We start from the raw sequence: 17,427 nt of genomic DNA, 5'->3' as shown, positions 1-17,427 counted from the left end.
ATCTCATATCTGAGGAGCACATCAGTTATATCATAAAGAATAAATTTAATGATAAACATGAAGTTATATATAGGCATAGCTCCTTCATGTATATGGTGTTATAGACGATGTCATCCTGTATGTAGACTATTTGGCCCAACCCATATATCAGCTAGAAAAAAGTAGGAGAGAAAATAAAAGGCCGAGCCCAATTTAGGCATGGGTCCCACCATAACAAATGGGGCTGCCCAGTGAGACTACGTATCTATATTATATTAGTATAATACACCACATTAGTTCACATTAGACGTGCTTGGGTGTATGCATTCAAGCTCATATTTGGAGATTTAGGCCCCGGAATTCCACCCTTTTGATGTGCTTGGTAAGGCTAGAAACTAAAGCGAATACCGAGCCTAGACAACACACATGTATTGTGTCCTCTCGCAGCACGGATCACATCCTCACCCTGGTTGTTCTTGGCGTGTTTGGTTTGGCCCAACCGACAAAAATGTTGGTTGCCAAATTTTTAATCAAAGTATTGGTTGCCCAAAATTTGGACGATGTTGTCACAAAAAGTGAACTACAGTTGGCAAATAGACAAGGGTATATATGCAAAATATTCCATCCAAATAAGATTCAAACTTATACTCCCTTCATTTCGATGAATAAAGCACAAGTATAAGACAAAATTTGACTAAAAAGTGAGCAATAAAGTTTTAATATATTGTATGTAATTAGTATCGTTCGGATCCGTATTGAAAAACACTTTCTAATAAAGGTAATTTCATACCAACAATATTTATATATTTAAAGTAATTTTTAGTAATAAAATCTATATATACCTACTAATAAAGGAAGGAAGGTTTCTCCCCATAATTTTCGTCCGTTTTGTAACTGCCCTTATTGTTCCAGCAAAATAACGAACATTGCCACAGTTTAAGTCAAAAAACGGTTCGCATATTCCTGCTGTTACTTTGTCCGTCACGTTTGCTGTGCCGTTTTGTTCATGCCATGTGCGGCTGTGCGTGCAGCTGTTGGGCCATGTTGTTGATGGGCCATTGCGTGGCCTACACCATCAGCGAAACTGACTCGTGCAATCGAGTGTAGGGATGTAAATGGTACGGATAATTTCCGCTCCGAATCCGCATCCGTATACGTTTTTGAGGATATGGTATGCATTTTTAGAAATCCGCCGGATATGGATACGGATGCGGATAGCGATCAAACGGATATCCGATGGATACGGTATAGGATATGGTATTGATACTATCCGACGGATACGGATTATCCGCCCATTTTTGCGGATTATCCGAGATCCACAAGGAGGATAATCCGAAAAAACTAGCCCAATCCTGAATATTTAGATAATATAGTTAGTTCATCGGCCAAAATATATATTCTATTAGCACGCAATTTGCTTTGTTGAACGAACAAGTGTGTACATTTAGCTATAGTCTATAATTACAAACATATTTTACATAAAAAAACATACTTCTGTTTTTTATATGTATATTTTCTTAATAATCCGCATCCGATCCGAGTTCGGTCCGAATCCGCTCCATATCCGTAATCCGATATAATCCGCATCCGAATCCGCATCCGACCATTATCCGCTCCGATCCAAATCCGTTACAAAAATATGGTAAAGGATATGGTAAGAGCAATATCCGATCCGATCCGATCCGTTTACATCCCTAATCGAGTGACCTCCAGCCTCGATCGTTGGGACAGCGGCGGCGTTGCAGCGCCTAAAGCACAACGTCATCGATGTGGGTTCTCCACAGAGAAAAACTCAACTCGGTGGAGAATATGAGGCTGAAATAAACAAACAGAGATTGTGGGTTTACTTCTGTTTCACCAAGTCGAATGGCCTAGGGCCTGTGCGGGGCACGTGGCAGACCAAACTTGCGGGAGGTGTAGCATGCTGCTATGATATTCTTCTGTCCATCGTCCATGCGAGGTGTGGGATAGCTAGGCTGAACTGCTGAAGTCTGTGCTTGTATAGAGTCAGCGAAGGTAATTAAACATTGTTCCTGATCATCTTCATGGGTTTGCCTATCTTCTTTCTTTCTATCTATTCATTCTTTGTTCTTTCCCTTTAGTCAAGAAATTCAATTCTACTCAGGAGTATCTTCAATTGTTAATGTATTTTATTTAAAAAGAATGTATGTATATCTTGACAATCTATGTGTGTTTGCATAGTTTCGTAAAAAACTGATTTTTTATGATTAATTAATGTGAAAAGGCAAAACATGTGTCCCAAAAAGCTTTATTTTTAGCACCAATTTTTTTCGCATAGTTCAAATGATAAGTCGATTTTTCATGCACGTAGCATGTCAAGATGTACACGTAAATTTTTCGTTTCAAATTTTTCAAAATTTCAAATTACACCAAAGATGCATTTCAAAATAAAAGAAACATATGCATCAAAGAGCCTAAACATCCTATGCAAAATTGTTACAATTTAATTTATTCTACAATATTTCTAGGCCAGCATTTTTATTTTCTATTTAAAGTTAACATGTTTTGTTTTTTCGCAGCAACGCGCGGGCATTGTACTAGTAATACATAAAACGAAGCCGCCTTATTCTGATCGGAGTACTATTTTAGATTTTTAGATAAAAAAGATCAAGACATCTGACAAATTATGAAGCAAAATTTAGTACTGTCCAATTACTTTGGTATAAGCTACACAGCCTCAGCGTACGGCGTGTACCTCTTCGCCCCCTTCTCTCGCATCCGACAGAAACGAGGAGGCGACGAAGGTCGCAGGAAGCAGAGCTCGGCGGCGGCGCAGGTAGGCCTCTCTCCCGCTCTCCCCTCCCCGCCCCGTCTCTACGGCTGCTGTCCGCGCACTCCGTCGGTAGTCCGCGCCGTCCTCCTCCCTGGCCCGTCCCTCCCCTTCCAGAAGCCCCCCTAACCCTAGTTTGACCGGCTGAACGGCGGAACGGCGGCGGGAGGCCGCGCGTATCCACCTCCGCATCTCCGCAAGCCGGACTCCTCCTCGAAGGATCCTACCCGCCAGCAGTCGAACCTCTGGCTAATAACTCACCAGCGTGTTGAGCTTTCACATGCGTAATGTTTTACTAGCTAGGAAAATCGATCCTACTAGTTTAGCTGAAGGTAGAAGAAAAAGTGCAATTTTCAGTAGACTACCATCACTTCCCGTTGATCCAGTGGTTATGATTCGAAGCTGAAGGTGGGAAATGTGAAATTAATATAATTGTGAGTAGACCTACATCACTTGGTAGCATTAGCTGCTTGCAAGATAACTTGATCTGGCCAGTAGAGTTAGGGTAAATTTTGGTCCAAGGTAAAGGCAATCCTAGCATTGCCAAGCAAGATTAGTCATTCTACATGGCTCAAAACATAGAGGTTTGGGCGTAGTATAGCCCGTGACTGCAAGGAAATGCTTACCCAGAGGAGGAGAGTCGAATAAGCTCTCTTGCACGGGGAAAGTAGATGTAATCGTGGCGTAGTCGGCATCCATAGTTGCGCCCTTGTCTTGGCCACCACCATCAAGGGCGCGCGCCAGTTTACTGCCCCTGCGGGATCGTAGTTGTAGATCACCTGTCCTGTCCCAGTTCATCTGTGCAGATTTTCTTTCCGGGTTTTCCCATGCATCCAACAAACAGAGATCCAGAGAAGTTTGATCAGTCATTTCTTCTGAGTGTATTGCCTTCTTAGACTTCATGCAACCAACAGCGAGCGTTGCTTGTATGGGCTATAGCTCAAACGGGCTAGGTGAATCTGTATGAGTTTATAGGGCGGGAGGTCCAATTTGGGAGGCCCAACGCCGGTGCTAGAATTACACACGAATTCTGTCCACTCCCCCTGAAATTAATGCCATTCCCCCCTCTTTCCTTTTCTTCTGCCAGTCGTGTAGCCGTAGGCACCTTTTGTGGGGGAAATTCATGCCGTTTTTCCTTTTGCGGGGAGAGATGAGGAGCTAATTAGTCTCTTGTAATCTTTAAAAATCTGGAGTCTGCGTCCAGACCTATAAACACATATGTAGGGAGTAACGAAGATGACATGGCCTTGTTTTTATTGTTGTTATTATATGTTAATTCAATATCAACTGCGGTGCATAGAAATGGAAGTTCTCCGTGTTCAGTTCTTGACTTATATGATAATTGGTAAAACAATATCTAATTATTTCTATACTCCCCCCACCCTTGTGTTGTAATTCACCAGGTTGCAAATGAATCAGGCTGAGGTCTCTGATTTGGTATGCGTTGGCTTGCATGATACTAATGATGACGAACAATCTTATGCAACTGAATGTCCAGAAATGAATCAGGATCCATCCCGGGAAACAATCAAATTTGAGGTGCCAATGGAAACTCCAGCCATGCACAGTGTTTTCAGCAATTCCAATGCTTGCTTAGATGGATATCAGCACACAGGGATCATGGCAGGAAGTCAGGCTGTGGAGGAAGTTAGATTTGGCATTATGCAACACCTTGAGGTTCAGCCACATATGCATATCGTTAATATTTGTCTTCTCATGCAATTAATTATTCCATTTTTGTGTAATGATCTTTTTCGTTAACTGTTCATTGTTTATTTAATCAGGGAAGGGTTTCTGACTCTGATGAAGAAAGCTTGTCAACCAGCCCTGAAACTTCTGATTACGGTATACCTTGTAGTATGGTCAACTCATAGTTAATTTTTATAAATTCTTTATGGGAATATGCTAATATTCATGGTTTTTGAGTCGCCGAGTCAAGTCAAGTCGCCGAGGCTGCGGCTCGTGACTTGGTGACTTGACTCAGCGACTAGGGCTTGATTAGTTGCCCCAAGTCGCCATGGCCTAAATTAGATTTTAGGGGCAGAATTAGGAAGCAAAATGGGGATTTTATTGTAATCCTGCATAGTTGGCAATCAAAAATCAGAATTCGGCCTGTCATCTATCACACCCAGGCCTGCCAGGCCCAGCCCAACTAACAGCTCCCAGCCTACCCCCTCGTCACTAAAACCTAAAACCTAGAATCTGAACACAGCCGCCAGCCTCGAGCCTCCTCCTAGCGCCGGCAACCTCTGTCCTCGAGCCTCCTCCTAGCGCCGCCAGCCTCTGTTCTCGAGCCTCCTCCTTGCGCCGCCAGCCTCTGCGCCGCCGGTGAGGAGCGGCGGCGGACTGAGGCAGCCAGCCTCGCCGCGCGACCCTCTCCTTCCTCCTAGCGCCGCCGGCCTCGCAACCTCCTGAGCTCTGCACTTTCTCTCCCTTTCTCTCTGAAACCCGGTGGCGGCTCGAGCCTCTCCTCCTGAGCCGCTGTATAGTCGCAGGAAGTCGCCGTTGAGCCAGTGACGTGGCGCGACTTGCTCCGTGAGTCAAGTTGCCTGCGCGACCCAGCCACGCCGCGATGACTCGGCGATTAGTCAGCGACTCAAAAACCATGCTAATATTTGCTGTGCAATTTCAGGTTATATGGAACAAAATATGGAAAATATTTACAGTACTTTGGGTGAAATGGTATGTCTCCTCCTCACCTTATTAAATTGTAGTTTTATTGTTGAACACTCCAAGTAGTTTGTATTATTGAATGCAGTTTTAGTTTTTCAGCTAGAAATTTGGAGAAATGATTTATGGAAGTAGAACTGATATGTCATAGCAGTAGAATTTTTTACTTGTTAAGTTACAGCCAGTATTTGGCCTACAACATAATTCAAGTGTCATCGTGCAGATTCTGCTTGCAAAATATACTAGTTGATCAACTTCTGTCAGCAATGTTGAATCATCAAATGCCATGCCTTCTTTATCTTGTATGGCAGGCGCTGGTTTTTAACATGCAAATTTTTATTGGCAACATATATACGCTTAAATTAAATTATTTTGGCTCATTTATTTTCCAGATCATGCCATATATAGTCACCTTCTCATGATAAGCTAATTGAATGCTCTTTGCCTTCCCCTAAAGATTACTCCAAACTGAGATGATTCATAATATTCTGCTGTTTGATCCTCACCAACTGTTTACTTACCAGTTACCAATACTTTGGACTAATATGTTGCTTGAAGTTGGGGACTTTACCTTTATTTTTATTTTGTCTGTATTTGTAGGATGACAAAGAAGGCCCGGTTATGCTTATTCCCGATTTCGTGTTGTGTGACACAGCCTTGCATCTTCAGCCTCACCTAACTTTTTCATCGGACGGGTTCAAGATTGAACATTTTGATTGCGATTCACATGAAGATGAGATGATGTCTCTATATTGGGATGTTTGTGACATCATTTGCATTAATAGTAAATGGACTCAGAGTGTAAGTAGTTCACTTTTACTATTTTGTTACTTTTCCTCATGTTTTGTATAGCTTAATTAATTGCAGTTATCCTTCTAATCAGGTTAAATCTGCCTCCATTGTTATCACTGTTAGATCCAGCGCAGAAACCAAAAGTCCAGGTAATTACGCTGGGCATTCTGGTCTTTTTATTTTATCCCAGATTCAATATGCTTTCCTTATGTTCCAAGAATAAATGACATATAGGGCACATGTTCTTTGAAGGATTGTTGTTATCATGGTTGTTATATATTAAGGTGGCAATTTTTGGGAAATAATACGAGCAATAGGGCAGTTTGATATTTGAGGGTTTGGGAAGCCGATGGAGGGTGCGAGAAGCACCACCTTCGGTGCTTTGGGCTTTATTGTGTATTTTCGAGAAGCACTTGTAAGAAGTGCAAGTGCTTATCAATTAGTTCATGTTAGTTTCGGTTTGTGTTTCTAGACCTAAATGCACAGGTACGAGCCCAAACAAACACACCATTAGGTCAAACCCAGGTTCCCTAGGATGTAACACCAATGTTGATTTAAGCCTGATGAGAGAATTCAGATCGAAAGAAACAATAGACGATTAACCAATAAATTCTTTGCGTCAATTGCTGGTTGAATCCGAACTGAGCTTCTGCTCTGCCATGTACATGTGGATGCCGAAGCACTGGCCGTTGGCGCATTCCATGTGCTGCTGTGACCTAATCATGATGGGGAGTTTCAGTTAAGTGTTGTGCGCTAATCTGGTTACTGTTCGGGAAGTTCTTGCCTCTCCTGTTCTCATTTCTGCCAGCGTAGTAACCCTGAAGCCAAAATAGTAAGTGTGGGCTGGTAGGCAAATGGGCTTACCCACACCCTTTACAGCTGTAGTTATGGTTGTTATTTATTTATTTATGAGGTGGTTAAATCCTTCAATGGCAATATGGTGTAATCAGTTTCTTCTCTTCTTATATCTCCACATTCTAGTATTGTGATCTGCCAAAGACATGATTTTAGAAAAATGCTAACCAAACCTAAAATCAAGTATATTTCCCATCCATTCAGTTAGTTATTTTTTAACACCTTTATTATTGGCTAACCTGAAATATTGATAGGTGAATTCAAATCGCTCTAATTTGATGTTTGTGTTTTCTATTTGATGTTTATTTTATCTTCTGAGATTGATTTTAACTTGAGGTCTACATTCACAAATAATTAATAAGTTAACAAATTATGAAATGGATGTTAATATTGTGAGATTTAGATATTCCTTTGGTGTTTGCTTGTGTCAAACTAATATGCTTGTCTTTTTGATACTCTATAGGTCCTATTAGAGTGGAATTTTGTCTTGCAGATCCACAATGGCCACAAAAACAAGAGAAGATTTGTTGTCTTGCATCAAGATACCATGAAATCTGGAACACCACTCCGCCGTAAGCTTTGAGCTGATGTTATGCTTTATGCATGTCCTTTTAATTCTTGTACTAGTTGATTTCACTTGATCTCACTCGATCAAAGTTCTGACCACAAAAACAAGAGAAGATTTGTTGTCTTGCATCAAGATACCATGCATCATTAACACTAATTGTTGGTATTTCTCCCTCTGATCAAGTATTGAAGCCACATATAGGATCATAGGAAAGCTAATGCTGAGTATGAGACCATGTGAATTGGGGCGTTAAACATATGATATTTAACAGATGCTGGCCATACCAAATCCATTCTCATATTTTAAGAAGCTTGTGTATTGAGTTCGGGACTTCGGATCTTGCTCATATTTAATTAGTGAGAACTACCAGATAAAGAGAATGATGGTATTTTTCTTAATACCAATGGATGGGGATGCATCATATCAGATACTACTGTTTTTTCCCCGAGAAAACGCAAAAAGCCTTTGCGTTTCATTTCATTGAAAAGAAGAAGAGTTCGTTGTTACAATCCTCCTAAGAGGCCAGGGTTCCGATACTGTGGAGAGTAAACTGTTATCAGATACTATCAGATACTACTGTTACATACCAGATACTACTGTTAATATATGGTTTATTCATATTGTGGAGAGTAAACTGCACACTTTAAATTACTGCATGAAACAGTTATGTCATGATGTGTTATGCAAGGGTTCACAAAATTAGGCATGCTGCAACTGCTGTAAGTCGGGTTATTTCAATTTAGGTTTGGCTAGGGATGCTATTTTCGTTTGTACGGGTTTGGATACGGATACATTATGATGGAGGGATTGGTGGAGAGTATGTTTAATTTTGGTGGAAAAAATCTTATTGCAGTGGACCATCGCATATTTGTCAGACTCTGTTGTTGGACAATTTTGCTGCATCTTCATCTTTTTACACCTCAAATTGCAGTTTGCTCTTAGTAACAACATATACTCCCTCCGTTCCTTTCTATAGTGCCTATTGTATTTTGGCACGGAAATTAGCGCAAGCTATTTTTTTGACACAAAACCCCCTAGCGATCTTAGAGACAAAGTAGGAAACTGAAATCAGATCTCAGAAAATAATCATGTTTCCATAAACGATTGCGTCACGTACTCCTTCTCTCCCGCTATTCTTTCCATAATCAGATTGGTTTCCATATTTTCTGGATGGGAACAGATTGGTTTCCAGATTTTCTGGACAGGCACAGATTCGTTCCCAGATTTTCTGGACGGGAATAGATCGGTGGAAGGGGTTCTTTGCAAAAAAACATAACTTTACTCTTATATTCCGAAACAAAAGCGAAAAAACAATAGGCATTATAGAAAGGAACGGAGGGAGTATAGTCTTAGTTGTAGACAATGATCTTATACAATGGCATGTCACTGTCAGAGAGGATATTGCGTTGGAGAATCGGAGCATCGACATCAGTTTACATTTCCCCAAGCAATACTTTTCCGGGTAATTTTATTCTCTGTATTGGTTTTTTTTTGTCTCTTCACAAACACTGAAATATCTAGTTTCACTCATGTCATGAGCACTAGAGCACTACACGTAGCTTCTGCCATTTTACAAACAATGTTTGTCCTGTGAATGTTCTTATCCATTTTACTAGTTTGACGTACTATGTATGATCTGATGTTCTTTATATGACGTCCAAGTTTTTAAATCGCGGTTTTAGCGGCAAGGTCCTAGCTAAACTATTTAAATTGTTACCTGTAACGTTGTGTTATTTCAGTAGACCCCAGTTTTGATAAATAATAGTAAATACTTGAATCATGCAAGGCAAGTGTTGATACAATATCATATTAAGAACACACTTTTTTTCACAGAAAATTCGTAAACAGTTAGAAATAAAGATGCTGAAGTGTTGAAAAAGAGAGGAGGTTTTTTATAAGTTCTCATAATCTATTCTCGTAAGAGGTGTATTTAGGCCCTTTAGTGAAGTTGAATTTCAGATTTATCTTGTAGTATGTATCGGTAAAAGGTACCTTGATAGAATAGTGGAGCTGTAGGCTGTAGCTATAAGGTAAGACAAAGCTATAGTTGAACATTAAATCGTCGCTTAGCGATTGGGGTCCAAAAACCAATAGAGCAATTATTGCTAGGTATTTACAACATCATTAGTGTCTGAAATCGATCTGATGGTCTATCCTCTTGTTGTAGTTGAAACATCTATGTACTGAGGTTTAAGCTGATTTTACTCTACTTTGTTTGTGTTGTGTATGCTTAAACTTATTCCATCTTTTTTAATTGTTTCAGCACTGAGGACTTTGAAGAGGTTATCTATCCCAAAGGAGATCGGGATGCTGTTTCTATTAGCGGCAGAGATGTTGATTTGCTTCTACCTGAGACATTTGTCAACGATACAATAATTGACTTTTATATTAAGTAGGTCCAACCTTTCAGTGCTGCCTGCACAATCATCCTTTATCTTATGGCATTAGTTGCTAAATGATCCTCTCCCATTATATTTTTTGTGCTGTTACAACTGCTATTGTAATATTTGTAGATCTGATCACCTGTTTTGCTACATGCAGATCCAGTTTCATAGTTTTGTGAAGTTGTTTATAAATAAGAAATGGGGTTTTTTAGTTTCAAATGTCTCTTAGTAAAGCAGTATCCTGCAATGCTGTGAAACCTACAGTAACCACGTGTTCATGTTCCATGCGATCAGTCTCAACTATCATGTTGATTTGTTCTGAATAATAGATGATTCCGTCATCAATTTAAATTTTAAGAAAGATGAATTTCTGTTTCTGATGTGTTAGGTTACTATTTTTTAGTATGTACCTGTTAACTTCACATTTCTCTAGAGTGCATTCTACTTATTTGTAATTACAAGTATTTTTTGATTTCTTATTTGCAGATACTTAAGCGCAAGAATAAAAACCACAGAAAGGTCCAAGTACCACTTCTTTAATAGCTTCTTTTTTCGCAAGCTGGCAGATCTTGACAAAGATCAAGGAAGAGCTCCAGAAGGTAGATCAGCTTTTTTACGTGTCCGCAAGTGGACCCGAAAAATAAACATATTTGCTAAGGATTTCCTTTTTATTCCAGTGAATTTCAGGTATGGAACTCATCAATGTTTTTGTTGATGCAATGATAATTTGCTGTGTGCTCATAATTGTGTTTATGCATTACAGCTTGCATTGGAGTTTAATTGTTATCTGTCATCCTGGAGAAGTAGTGACATCTGAAGGTATGGACATAAATTGAAGTTCATAGTTTTGACATTTATGGAGTAGTGTTTTACTTTCCTTTTGTATTGCTGCAGATGATGAAGCAGAAAAGCATGGTAAAGTTCCATGCATATTACATATGGATTCTCTTAAAGGAAGTCATAGTGGACTGAAGGACATCATTCAAAGGTAACTCATTTCTTGAAGAGTGATGATTTGTGCCACTTTTGTGCAAAAATAGTTTATTTTTGGAAGCACTATTAAACTTACAAAATTTTGACCACCAACATATAACGACAAAGCTATTTGTCCCAAGCAAGTTGGGGTAGGCTAGATATGAAACCCAACAGAAACATACGCACAACATTTATAATTTTCAGATGAAAATGTTCAGATTAGTTATCAAAAGCACATTCGTATGACTATATTAGTATTGATATGTTTTTGGAATAGGTAATGGTCAAACGGTTTGTATTGTAAACCGCATTGATGCCTGAAACATCTAACTTGGTAGTATATGTAGTAACTGGAAAGTTCAAACAGTCGGTCTCTATTTTTTGTACTTCATTGTTCTTTTTTATCTTATCACTCAAGGGTCACTTTGTGACCAATATCTGCTTAATTTGACTCCTTCTGGTGCAGTTATCTATGGGAAGAGTGGAAGGAAAGGCACCCCGAATCAGGATTAGATATTTCAGACAAATTCTTAAACCTGAGATTTGTCTCCCTTGAGGTTTGTGAGCATCAGCTTTTAGTATCAACTATCAAGTTTCATGTGCCTCTGGAAATTCGTTCTCGAGTACCTTTATGCTTTATGTGAATTTCATGACTTATAATAGTTCCGGGAACATTTGATCTCAATGATGTGAAGAGGGCATGCACTGCAAGAAACCCTATCCTTTGTGTTTTCACGAGTGATCAATATATGAAGGAACATTTTCTTTTGAATTGCATTGCCACTTGCACTCATCAGTCACCAATCATGGAGAGTTATAAGTTGGTAATCGGTGTGGATATTTATCGAAGGTATTCAGCCACATTGTTATCCGGATAAAAAGGTCAAGGTTTGATATTATTAACAGAATCCGCTCATCCATTAGGCTGTATGGCTTGAAGCTAAACTGTACCAGAATTTGGTTGGTAAAGTCCCGTCGGCTGTGATGACCAGTCACGATTCCTTTTGTCTGTTATCCAGATTTTGGCGAGTTTCTCTTCACATTTGGATTTTAGCTCTTGCCAAATCTTTGCTAATGTATGTGCAACCGAATAACGGAATTCAGTGCAAATTGCTATGCACAAACATAAAAAGAAAAACAGCCCATAAACATGTAACCAACATCAATATCGAAGCCTTTTTCCCCAAGGAAGTTGGGGTAGGCTAGATATGAAACCTAGCAGAAAAAAAAGGAAGCCAAAACAAGAACGCGAAGGAAAAGAGAGTATACTAAGATTCCGGCACATGGATCGCTGATCTCCATGCAGTCCTATCAAGAGCCAAGACTTTAGGTACATTCCAATCCCGCAAGTCTCTTTTTCCCGCCTCTGCCCAAGTCAACTTTGGTCGTCCTCTACCCCTTCTAGTCTCCTCCATACTCCTTAGAATCCAGTGTTAACTGGAGCTTCTGGAGTCCTCCGCTGGATATGCCCAAACCACCTTAGTCGGTGTTGGACTAGCTTCTCTTCGATCGGTGTCACCCCTAGCATATCGCGAATATCTCGTTCCTAATCCGGTCCTTTGTTGTATGGTCGCACATCCATCGTAGCATGTGCATCTCCGCGACACTCATTCGTTGGATGTGTTTTTGTTTTAGTTGGCCAACATTCTGCCCCATATAGCATCGCCGGTCTGACTGCCGTCCTATAGAACCCCATAAACATGTAATATGCAATAAAATAAACTGCTAGGTTGTAAGCCTTCCGTTTTAACTAAAATTGCTGCCCAGGGGTTAATTCGGAGCTTTATATCTATGATTGCTCACAGCTAGTTTGTTTGACTTGCTGAGTTAGCTTATACAGCATATTTTTGTTCTGTGACAATTTCTTTGAGGTGGTCAATAGGATTACAAATGTATATCACATCCATGCCTACTGAACAGACAAAATTTCTCTTATTTCATTTGTTAATATGTATTTTTATTAGTAATATAGCTTTATTCTGTTTGTGGTCCAGCTTCCCCAGCAAGATAATTCATTTGATTGTGGCTTGTTCCTACTCCATTATGTGGAACTCTTTCTGATGGATGCTCCCAGCAGCTTCAACCCCTTGAAGATTGATGTATTCTCAACCTTTGTGAGTTTTACTCTGATTCATTTTCTTAATTTTGGTGTTCTTAAGTTTGAGCCTGCAATTTCACCAGCAACCTATAAGTTATTTTTCTGTTTATGTAATTTTGTTTGTTTTTCCTTTCAAATGCTAAATTTGTTATGGAAACACCATGCATTGAGTAATAATTCAGATGTGCATGCATCTGTTCGATTTTTCTTATGAAATCAGAGAAAAAACTCACGAGACCTGTCCCTACTTTCCCAAGATTATAGCCACTTCATTGTACCTTCACTTTCAGTGGCGGTGGACAAACTAAATTTTAGGTGTGGCGGAGCCAATAGTATGGTAACATTAGGTAGGGTAAAAAATATACTCCCTCCGTTCATTATTATAAAATGTTTAGATATTTTAACGTGGGCTAGATACAGACCGACATGAGTGAACTTACATAATAAAACACGTCTAGATACATGTATTTATTTTTAAAAAAATCTTATAATAGTGAGCGGAGGAAGTATGTGCTAAGTACACGCCTACTATTTTCTACTCCCTCCATTTCATAAATCTTATTGTGGTTATGGAACCGAGGAAGTAGTAGAAAAAAAAAATCAATATGGAAGTAGGATATCAAAGAAACAATTATTTATTAAAATCCATATTACACATTCTCAAATCAATTATTTTGGTCCGAGCCAAAGATTCATCGTTAGTATATTGTGTAAAGGCTGCCGTAGCAAGCAACTTTTTCAGCTAAAAAAATCCTACCAGGGCCCATCCATGTTTTCTGGTTGGATTTCTCCTCTATGTCAACGTACATACCCATGAGACTAGCTCTAATCAGAACACTAGGTAAGCGTACTACGTATTTACCTTGCGATGCTTAGCTCTGGCGGATGCCATAGCTCGCCAGAATGGGAGCTCCACCACTGTTCACTTTAGTTAATTGACCACAGTTACTTATGGTCTGGTCATCTCTATTTGCATTTGAGCAACTTGTTACCTGTTATCTCAAAAAAATAAGCAGCAGAATTGGTGTAAGGTAATTGCTGACGTGAGGATTCTTGTCTTCTGTGATTATACCATTCCTAATCAATAAACGGTAGATTCCTGCTATACATTATAAAGCATAGGTTGTAAGTCGAATTGAAGATCAAAGTTTGAAGGGTCGGTGGCATTCTGCGCCAGCTCACATGGGCTTGTCAAAGTTAAAATATGGGCTATTTTCCATCTTATGTTATTATTGATCGTGGGAGCACTGTTCTCTAATTAAAATATGGGGATGGATATGATGTGAACACTGAGTTTTAGTCAACCTTTTCACCCTCAGTTGGAGCAAGCAGTTGTTCAGTGAAATAATGTATGTCCTGTAGCCTGTTTTGTACATTATTTTCCAGTATTAGATTGAAGTTGTAGTTTGGCCATTGTATCTTTGCTGGATCTAGAAGTTATAGTTTGGCCATAGTTTCTTTTCTTTGCTCCAGTAATCTTTATCTCAGCCATGTCATTCTGGATATTTTGTTAATTTCGTATTTTCATTCTTGGTGTACTTTTCAGCTCAGTGATAATTGGTTTGCACCCGCTGAAGCTTCTCTGAAGCGTTCAGTGATCAGGAAGCTAATCCATAAGATAGTGGCAGAACCTTCTCATAATTTTCCGGAACTAACCTGTGCTGCAGACCAGTGTGATGAAAGGCATCAAAGAAGTGAAAATGCTGAGCAGGAAGCAGCTATAGAGTTCCTTGCTCAGGCTGGTGAATCTGATTCAGTTTGCCAAATTCCTGGAGCACAGCAAGAATCCACATCCATCTGCTTTAATAGTCCTGGAAAGGGCCTACCTGTTTCTGGATTTGGTTTAGAGACTGCAGATGATACAATGTTTTCTGTACAAAATATGCAGGTACAGTTTTAGCAAATGGCAAGAACTCTTATTGTTCCAATTGATTTGTTGCAATCAACTTTCGTTGAACTTGTTCTCCAGTGCCATGTCGTAACTTTTGTTTTTTCTGCCTTATTTTTTTGGCAGATTTGTCCACCGGACAATGATACTGAGGTCTGCTTGCCAAGCCAGGGTGTGAAAAACGATCCAACTCTTTCAGAATCTGATAATCAATGTGGCCTGAGATCATGTGCCCCTGAAGGAGCTGAAGTGCTGAAGGATGATAGCTGTGTGGTAAAAGATAGGGACACTTGCGAGGAATCTGTGCTGGATTATTTGCATAATAACCAGGAAATTTCCAGCCAAACAGAAGCTATGGTGCATGATGCTATGGATTCCAAGTTTTGCTCATTCTCTGACAATCCTGATGTAATGGCCTGCAAACAAAATAGTTTAGAGACAAGCACAAATGAAGTTGTGGATGTCTCCAGAGATATGCATTCTGTTATGATGTCTGCTGCCACCAGCAAAGATGATATTGCAAATGATCCAGCAAGCACTAAAGGCGAAGCTGAAAATGGCAAGTGTGATCTTCCTGATGTTGGCATTGCAATTGGTGATATAAATGGAAATGCGTCTGGGTGTTCTTTAGAAATAAGCGTTGTTAAAGTTGAGGAGGCTATAGGTGACATTTCTGATGACACAGGTTCAGTCGTCATAGGTTTGGTCAACAAAGATGTAACTGAGCACTCTTTGGCAACAAATGCTGTCGAATCTGAGGACATGGAACCTGAAGATACTCATGGGGATGTCAATCTGGAAGATGATATCCAAGTTAACACGAATGAAACTTACACAGCTGTGGATGAGATCAAGGGAAACACCGACAAATGCATGACCAGTGATGAGGCTGTTTCCTGTGAGTCGATAGAGGGAAAGACTAACAACATCCCGGCAGGTGACGGTGGCAGTGGCAGGGACGAAGCTCATCCAGACAGTGTGGGTTTGCATGGGACAGTTACTTGTGAAGAAGTCATGACTCGTGCTGATGCTGAGATGGCATCCTTAGAGAGCACCTCCTGTGCAGAGAACGAAGCAGTTAGGGAGGACAAAGATGGTGACGCTAAAAGACCACTTCCTGACAGCACCTCGGAAGTTGAGAACATTCAGGTTTCTGAAGACAAGTGCTCAGAGGAAGATGCCCCGTGTACCGAAGAAAAAGAAGAGAGGCGCCGCAAGCGTCGCAAGGTTGTGACATCGGTACCAGCAGAGAAGCGACTAACTAGGAGCTCCTCAAGGACGCCGTCTTTAGATTAGAAAATCCGGCTGGTGTAGGCCCTAGCTTGTGTTATGTTTGACGATGACTTGTCTGTAGGTGGCTTCTGTTTACATCGAAAAGTTTTGACATGCATATTCAGCTATATGATAGTTATCTGCCTGCCTGACGCAATTCTGTTCCGTGATGCCAGATTTAGTTTTGAAAAGTCTTTTGTAGGGTTCTCATGTATTGTACAGTATTATTTCACTCTATCAATTGGCTGTGAAAGTCTTGTTCCGTGATTGCCGAGCGTGCCTTAACGTGCACGCCAGCCGAGAGTTGGAAAATCACGCGGGATCGACGCGTGAGCGCGGGGCCGACGCACTCTGTTTAGTCCCACATCGGAAAACTAGGTGAGATACACGCTACATAAAAGAGATCATCAGTCGGTTCCAATCAACAAGCCGAGCCCGGTAGCGTGGGCTCTTAAACCCAGATGGACGGGGGCAGCAGTTCGGGATGACGTGAAAGGAGTTGAGAAATGAGGGTGACCAGCTTGCCGGGCCCGCCCCCGGGGGCCGTAACCGTAGGTCATTTGTGTTTGGGGCAAGCCCACTACTCCCTCAACGCGACTTGCTAGGCCCGCCCCCGCGGGCCTGTTACCGTAGGTCATTTGTGTTCGGAGCAAGGCCCATCGCTACCGACTGCTAACAACTTTTTTGTTTACTTTAGATTTGTATATACTTGCATCCGATCCAAATTACTTGTCGTAAATTAGCTAACATAGATGTATGTTTCGCAAAAAATATTTAAAATAAAATAGTTTTTAGACCTTACATCTGATAAATATACTACCTCCAATTCAAATTATTTGTCATAAATTTGTCTAGATAAGCATGTACGTAGACACGTTTGTCATGTAGATACATGCAAGTATATATAAATCTACGATAAATAATTTGGATCGAAGAGAGTATCAACTTTGTACGCCGGTGACTTGGTGCAGCTATTAGCAACTAAAATTAAACTCTTTTCTAACAAATATTTGAAAGGAAATAGTTTCCAAATCTTACATCTGATTAATATACTCCCTCCAATCTAAATTACTTATCATAATTTTGTCCAGATACGCATGTTACTAGACATGTTTTTTTAGATACATGCAAGTATATCCAAATCTGCGATGAGTA

The 17,427-nt window shown here is 40.2% G+C and overlaps 1 protein-coding gene across 1 annotated transcript; it reads left to right on the top strand.

Annotated features, from left to right (window-relative positions):
* Positions 1-2,676: 2,676 nt before the first annotated feature.
* On the top strand, positions 2,677-16,437 carry LOC124691398 (probable ubiquitin-like-specific protease 2A). Its single transcript, XM_047224683.1, has 16 exons — positions 2,677-2,776; positions 4,174-4,447; positions 4,555-4,615; positions 5,403-5,452; positions 6,041-6,241; positions 6,324-6,381; positions 7,551-7,659; positions 9,049-9,117; positions 9,919-10,047; positions 10,526-10,726; positions 10,803-10,858; positions 10,934-11,027; positions 11,481-11,571; positions 13,009-13,128; positions 14,659-15,000; positions 15,127-16,437. Exons 2-16 carry the CDS (start codon positions 4,181-4,183, stop codon positions 16,294-16,296), a joined length of 3,018 nt encoding a protein of 1,005 aa, XP_047080639.1. The 5' UTR covers positions 2,677-2,776; positions 4,174-4,180; the 3' UTR covers positions 16,297-16,437.
* Positions 16,438-17,427: the final 990 nt, after the last annotated feature.

This window comes from Lolium rigidum, chromosome 2 (genome assembly GCF_022539505.1).
Source record: "Lolium rigidum isolate FL_2022 chromosome 2, APGP_CSIRO_Lrig_0.1, whole genome shotgun sequence".
Taxonomy (NCBI): Eukaryota; Viridiplantae; Streptophyta; class Magnoliopsida; order Poales; family Poaceae; genus Lolium; species Lolium rigidum.
The sequence above is the reverse complement of the archived record's forward strand: the minus strand, read 5'-3'. Positions and strand labels throughout refer to the sequence as shown.

Bases quoted from the DNA above. Each gene is read 5' to 3' on its own strand.
- LOC124691398 (XM_047224683.1), top strand. From the start codon at position 4,181: ATGAATCAGGCTGAGGTCTCTGATTTGGTATGCGTTGGCTTGCATGAT. The intron at 4,616-5,402 runs GTATACCTTGTA...GTGCAATTTCAG, and splicing joins CCCTGAAACTTCTGATTACG to GTTATATGGAACAAAATATG. The intron at 10,727-10,802 runs GTATGGAACTCA...TATGCATTACAG, and splicing joins TTTATTCCAGTGAATTTCAG to CTTGCATTGGAGTTTAATTG.